Consider the following 7,836-nt stretch of genomic DNA (forward strand, 5'->3'; position numbering starts at 1 on the left):
GGGAGGGGGCAATGAAATCGGGAGTCTCCCGCGAAAATCGGGAGGGTTGGCAAGGATATGTGTAATGTTCCTCTCGGGCTGCATTTACAAATAAAATAGAGAAAATAAATAAAATAGCTTTTGAAAATATGTGCATCTTAACAACATTTTAGATAAATAAAATAAAGTGTAGCAGCAGCTTGAGTTTCCCTTTTTCTTTGTTAACCGTTTCACATCATGACTTAACAGTTTCAGACAATTATAGAACAATATCAGTCTTTACACATCATAACAATTGAACAGTTTTAAAGTTTCTCTTTCTTTCCCTCTTATATTGCAGTCCCTCACTCATTTTTATTCAGTGCGAGAATTGAGCTGGTACTTGTCCTGCCAGGAGTTTAAATCTGGGCTGAAATGGAGTCAGGGCCATTCTCATACACACATGCAGGTGCTCATTGGTTAGCCTCGGTTAGCCTGCCCTGGAAAGATATTTAGTTTTTGTGTCCTCAGTTCTGACTTGAGAGGGAATGTTTGGTCAAACACTTGGTGTTTTGTCTCATAGTGGCGTTTTGGCACTTTTAATGAGCGCCACGATCTCTGAACAAATGAGACACACTGGTTCTGTGCTCCCAGTGGGCAGGATGAACATGAATGAGTCTGTCCACTCAGGGTTAAAAGCTGTGTTTTCACTGTCCACTTTCCTTCTTGGAGAGCGCCATGTGTAATTATTTGTCTCTCCCTGTCTGCCGCTAACACGCCTGTTCACTCTCCTCTCCGTCTTCTCTCCCTGTATCGCTCACTCCTCTCTTTCGCCCCCTGTCGGCAGCGATTAAAATAGAATCGCCCGTCAAAATTGAATTCCCTTATTAATGTATTGATTATAGGTCCGGGTCCGTATAGGTCGGCGTCTGGGTCCGGATCCGGACCGCGGTCCGCCTGTTGCCAACCCCTGCTGTAGGCCTACTATACTTTACAGTGGCAGAGTGATGACGTATTTTTGTATGCCAACTCAGAAGTTAGCATCACAAGTGTTCCCTCAACAAAACGTGTTTCTATTGGATTTTGCAATATTGCAGATATTAAGATGGGACCAACACATATTTATGATACTTACAGGTATTGTTCAGCAGGATAATCTCCATATAATAACTCCACTTGTATAATAGTTTCAAGGTTCAAGGTTCAAGGGCTTTTTTATCATATCAGTAGATACAGTGTCGCTATGGCAATGAAAATCTAAGGTCCCGAGCTCCTCCAACAAAGCAACATATTATATATACGAAAAACAAAATTGTGCAAATGAAACAGTATGCAACATTTGAATAAAATAGTGCAGGTTATGTTGCTAGACCAGTCTACAAGTAGTCCTGATGAAGTTGGCTATATACATGTCTGAAAAGAAAGAAATACAAAAAGCTAAATGATGCAGAGAATGTTGGAAGTTACCAAGTTGAAGTGTAAATGCGACCGCCAGATAGGCTTTAACTAAATACAAAACGGTCCCATGATTTCAAGTCACCAGCGCTAAGCAAAAGGTGGCTAATGTTCGGCATGATCATGTTTAGTAGTCTCATTTAATCACTTGTTAGCAACTGCTGTTTTTAATATTTATAAAAGCTTCAGGCATTTACCAGTTGTTGTTTGACGTATTTTCTGTTGTAGAACAGAAACGTTAACATTTCGTAAGCTAGTATTACCACAGACCCTATTTCAGGTATCTAACCTCAAACACGTTTAAAAAAGTAGACTTTGCTGACTCATTTCTGGTACTTTGTTCAAACCAGGAAGGTTTTAGTCTCATCTTAATCTCCTACTGCAGCTTCAGCTGTTATGAGCCGAGTCATAATGTGGTCGGGTAGCAGCACCAACAGAACTGGGATGAAGACCTACAGCCTGAACAAAATTAAAATCAAATAATAATAGTATTTTATAAAAATGACTGTATAAATGTAACAATACATGTAATAATTGTCTCTTAAAATCGATTCAAGATAGAGTATGTTGCATTAAAGGTAGTTGATCAAATAAAATGTACTCAAAATAAGGACTTATGTACATGTGACAGAGAAGATGTGACCTTAGTGGCCGAATAGTGATCAAGGCAGCTGTAAACTTTGTCTTTACATGAGCATAATTCTCCCTCCAATGCTAACACTTTTTATTTTATTTACCTGTTTGCATTTATTGTTACAACTTGTAACCTTTGTATAAGTTAAAGGATAATTCAGCTTTATTATATGAGGAATGGATTGATCGGTGTGAATAATATTATACTAACTTAATTCATTTTTGAATGTTATTTTATTCAGAGGCAGAGAAGGTAGTTGTGACCTCCTCAAGCCTGCAAGTATATCTATCTAAATGTGTGTAGGTGTGTATATGTATCCGTGCCACATCACAGCATGGGCTGAACAAGCTTATATTCAATTAATTCCTGGGCGGTCGCTAATGTTTTGGCCGAGTGCTGTTTAATGGCGGGGGTTTTATTACGAGGGCAGCGCAGCAGAACCCACTTCCTTCTACACGGAGAGGTAAAGAGCGCTCATAAATAGCTGCTGTGTTTTGGGTCAAACCACACTTTACATTTGCTCCTCTATCTTTGTCTTTCCCTCTCTTATCTCTTTACTTTATGAGTAGACTACACACTGCAAAATCATATATCTTTTTTATCCTCACATGTCTATGGGGTCTGCATTTCTTTTTGCATCTTTGAGCTTTAGAAAACAAAAAAATAGATGATATTTCACCTAATTTACTATATGTATATAATAGTCTCTATAGCCACACCCTAAATATACTAAATAATCAATCCTCACTTTATCTGAATATCCAACATCTTTCCTTTTCATGAAATGCAGATAGCAGCAGCAATATTTTTACCTAGAATGTATGCATATTATACACAGTGGCTTCATATACAATTCAAACATAGCCTAGTTTGGTTCAGTCACTGCCTGCATGCTTTCTAGGATTGAATCATGCTGTTCTCTGCTGCATTCCAGTCTCACATCTAGCCTGTGTCGTGTCCACTCACATTTATAAAGTGTAGACAATCCTCAATTATATTTTCAGGAGGGTTAACTACAATCCTTAATTACGTCCTCAGATGACGTTAACACTCATCTGAAAAGGTATTGCACCCTATGGATCTTTCTGTTGGTATTGGATGCTCCTTTTTAAAGACTTCTACATCGGAGTTAGTTGTGGCTTAGGGGCAAAGGGCGTAGAAAATCATTGAGTCAGCAGTTTGATCCCCTTGGGTAAAATTCTTAAAGAGGCCCTCTTGTGGTTTTGGCAGTTTTCCCTTTGCTGTCTTGTTTTATAATATATATAGACTGTATATAATGCGTATATACTGTATAAGGACTTCACTATGTAAAAGTCAAGTCTCTATTGGCAATCACTCAAACACATTGTACGATAGGCTAAGGGGCGGGACATCTCTAAGCAGTTGACCAATCACAACAGAGCTAACCAATCAGAGCAGACTGGGCTCTGGTTTCAGAGGAGACATGTCCCAAATGAACCATAGTAATGTAAAGAATCAACATGTGGCCATACTAGTACCCTTTTCTGTGTGATTGTGTATGTGATATTCCTGGAAGTGCTGCCTAGAAACAGCAGCTTGTCTGAAAGCTTTATGAGAAGGATGATGCTTTACTCCACATGTAGGCTGCTAGACTCTTTATTATTTATTGACTATATTTTATGTCAAATAAATATCTCTAATCATATATGCAATATATCTCATGTATAGGCCTGTATACCTGAATGGATTTTATATTTACTGCATGCAAAATGATAACACGTTGAACTTTAAATAGACAAAGTCGGATAGGAAAAAAATATAAATAATTATTGTTTTTGCTTGAATCCATAATGAATCGCCTTCGTTTAGCCATGCTGACTGGACAATAAGTGATAACTCACAAGAAGATAATGAATGCATAACTTTCAATATGCAATCGAATGTGAACGGCTCATATAACGTCTAACAATGATTAAATATAAATGTGGGAAAGTTTTATAACCTTTGTACTGTTTGGTTCAGCAATGTAAAAGAACAGCCTTAAAACTTTTTTCCAACATCCCTCCATCCCCCAATCCTTACATACAATCATGTATAACTTTCCTTACTTTATGTTCCACACTAGGAACAATATGCATTTCTTTTTTCGGTATTGGTTACATGCATAGTAGAGTATTCTCCATTTCAATTTTGCAGGCTGCACATTTTTCGGTATGATCTTCCCTCCACACTGCATCTGTATAGAGTGCTGCTGAAGTTATATATGCAGCAGCACTATCAATTCCATTTGTGGTATGGGATGAAAGAAACAGGTATGGCTCTGTTTCTTTCATCCCTCCTTCCTCCACTCCCTCCAATCCTGTGATGGCATGCTAAATGAGTGTTTGCACTGTATTTCTCACTGACACTGCACTTTGCATCCTATAACCGTGCTAATAATTGGCCCTAAGCTGGGGATCGAAACAGAGTAAATGGCTGGATGTTGAGCCCAGAGGCCCGGGGACAGAGAGTGAAGGAAGTGAAGATGAAGTCCTCTGTGAGTGTTTAAAGCAGCAAACACTTTGCGACGGCGTTTTTCTCTTTTGCATGTTTCATTCTATTGGACTTGTTTGGTGGAAGGGTTCACAGGAAGTGGTGCTTTTTTGGCCAAATGTCAGATCATTTGTGATTCAAGCAGCCCGGTGCTTCCCTGAGCTGAGGAAACACTGCTGAAACTGTTTTTGTAGGCGATATACTGTAATAGAGATGTTCTGTGAGAAGGAGTCTGTGAAAGACCTATCTTCTTTGGAAAGGCACATTTGTATTTTGGGTAATATTCTTTAAAAAAAGCCACTTCTGTAACGGTTTTATTTCCATTGTGTTAACAGATCATAGTTATTACACTAAGAACTACTTCCTCCATCTTGCCAAATATGTCCATATACTTAAGATGGAGAATATCAATAAATAGTAATATATTGCGCTCGGTATCACATCAAACTTTCATTGTTACTACCCTTTCAGTAAATGTTTTAATCAAAAACAGAAACATGTTTTTTTTTAAGTTGTTCGCTACTCTTGCCTGTACCTAATGCACCATATGACACGGTAAAGCTGTGCTTTTAACATTTTCTTGCCATGAAAATTGTCACATGCAGCAAAAAATGATATTCCATTTTTTCCATTATAAAAGAAATATAGCGGAAACCAACTGCGCTACAAAACAAAAGCAAATTGAAGGTTGAAATCCACGGAATCAATATGATTAATCATATGATTAGAAATAGGATGCAACAACAAATATAACACCAATGGCTGGACTCTGAACCTTCATTTAAATGCCATATTAATTATTCTGAGTATATCATTGGTGTCTTTTTAATAAATGACTGATCAAGAAACTTTATCTTACTTATAATTTACTGTCAGAATAAAGCTTCCATTACAATTTTACCAAACGATAAAGCTAATTTTGTATATCAGAGTGCGTCCAAACTCAGTTGTTTACCTCTAAATATAGTTTATAACAAACTGTGCAAATGCATTCTCGACTGTATTTTCATATCTCATCACTCCACATAAATAAAGACTCTACATTTGCCCTCTCACATTATTAGAAGACCGCAATATGCAATCTGCAATTTATTTAAAAATATAAACGATCCAATTACCCTCCCTATTTAATAAAGCATATGGTACAATCTTCCTCTAATTATGAATCGCTGAGAAAGCTTTTATTTTAATCCCCCTCTGATTAGAATAATTATACCTGTAAATGTTGGATCATTTTTACAATTGTTTAAACTTGCCATGTCCTCTAATTAAAGGATCAGTTGTACATGTTCATAAAAAACCTCAATTTAATGTTTTATAACTTTATTACTTAATGCATTTACTCACATTTATCATTTTTATTAAATGAATAAATTATACATTTTCTTGCACTGCTTGGAGTATGATTTCCTGATTCTGTTATCTATTCCAATTCTTGATATTATTTGATTTGTTTGTCTATGTGTTTATTTTTCTCCTATTTGTAATTATATAATATAATAACTGTGCTAATCATTGATGGCCTACTTAAATAAAATGATACATCTCAAGAGGATATTCCTATTTTTGTAATTCTAACTCTCATAATAAAGTAGACTGTAAAAATAACCCCAGTATTTCTAATAACAAATATGTTTTGTGGTTCAGTGACGTACATTAGCGAAACCCAATTGTGGCTGTTTGACAATAATTTACAACTAGAATTTTGATTACAGCATGGTTTTTATTGTTAAAAAACACAGTGCTGCATTTATTACGGTGAAATGACTTTAGCACAGTGTTACAGCAGCGCTACAGTGAGAGCGCATTTCTGCTCAGTCATCACTACTAGGTTATGCAGAGGCCAACGAAGCAGCGGGAGGAAGCCTTCATTAATTTATCTCTCTGTTCTGTATTTAACTACGCTACATGTGCTGAGGAGGCACGCGCCCAACACAAAGGTTCGGCACAATCATTAAAGGTGCACCGGCACACCAAGGCTAATCATTTGACCTTTGCTTTTCTTGTTCTGGGCTCTGGAAGAGGAGCAGCACTATCTGCAGAGGATAAGTCCATTTGTTATATTGCATGATTTATGATGGGCCTGTTAATGTGGAGAATGCTAAAACAGTCCAAATGAGACAGCGCGGAACAAATAGCTCCAGAGTCCAACATTAGCTGGAGGACGATACTTTGTTGAACCCTGGCAACAGTGATCTTTGAATTTGAATAAGCTGCTTTTCCTCCAAAAACACCTAGCAGAACTTTTATGGCGGGTTTGGGTTGGAACCTCTTCGTCAGCAGACTTTAAGATGCGCATCAAAAACCCTGTAGCATAATGCTTTTATTATCTTTATTTATTATCTTTTTAACTATAGTGCTGTCAACCTGGATACTGGTTAGATGGAGATTTTGAATGGATCTGTATTAAGATAGAAGTGGACTGAAAGTTGGATGTAGCCAATAGAGTAATTGGTAGCCATTAGATTTACATTTCTTGTCCGAAAGGTGCCTATAGGGGGCTTTGGAGAGCCTCCTTCCTGCTCCTTTTTGATTTCTTTGACAAATCAAATCTTGCCAATGTATCCCGGCTGTTGAATGACGAACTAGCTTTGCCCCCTTGGATTTGATCATCTGTTTTTACAGCTAAATAGTGGTTTGACTTTGTTTTTTCATCATCAACACAAACCAGAAGACACTTTGTTTGAATACGTTTCACTGCTCAGTCTGACAGCCGTGGAGATAAGAGGACGATCAGTGTAAAACAAATCACATACAACACTCACCAACAGCAACATCCAGGGACCATCCGTTCAATCTGCTTCCATGCTGCTTTTCGGCCTTTGTAATGTTTATGTCTAAAAGACATGGTCAAAAACTGCCTCCTCTTCGAAAATGCTGTAGCTCAAGATCCGAGGCATCATTGCTGGAGTTGTTTGTCTCTGACAGGTTACCGGTGTTAAAGGTGAAAGGGTCCCTATTCTGCACATTTTTAGGTTCATATTTGTATGTAGTGTCTCTTCTCTGACATGTCTCCATGCTTTAATGTTCAAAAAGCTCTTTATTTTTCTCATACTGCCTGTGCAGCAAGCACCTCTTTTCACCCTCTGTCTGAAACCAGAGCCCACTCTGCTTTGATTGGTTAGCTGGCCGGCTCTGTTGTGATTGTTCAACCTCATAGAGATGTCCCGCCACTTAGCCTATCACGTATAATGTGTTGGAGCGCCAGCCAATTGAAGTGCGAGTGTTACATTGTGATATCATGATACAGAAGTAAACAAAGGAGTCCAATGGAGGCGTTCTGACACGGGGGGGTG

General features: G+C 37.9%; 1 protein-coding gene across 1 annotated transcript in view; it reads right to left on the minus strand.

The window, feature by feature from the left end:
- Positions 1-7,836, minus strand: part of LOC104944168 (nesprin-3-like) — a 25,488-nt gene that overhangs the window by 16,756 nt on the left and 896 nt on the right. Inside the window, exons 2-3 of the mRNA XM_010769669.1 lie at positions 4,899-4,910; positions 4,437-4,440 (exon numbers count right to left, since the gene is read on the minus strand). Coding sequence (XP_010767971.1) covers positions 4,437-4,440; positions 4,899-4,910 — 16 coding nt within the window. The remainder of the gene's footprint in view (positions 1-4,436; positions 4,441-4,898; positions 4,911-7,836) is intronic.

Source organism: Notothenia coriiceps, unplaced genomic scaffold (genome assembly GCF_000735185.1).
Source record: "Notothenia coriiceps isolate Sejong01 unplaced genomic scaffold, NC01 NC01_scaffold00007584, whole genome shotgun sequence".
Classification (NCBI taxonomy): Eukaryota; Metazoa; Chordata; class Actinopteri; order Perciformes; family Nototheniidae; genus Notothenia; species Notothenia coriiceps.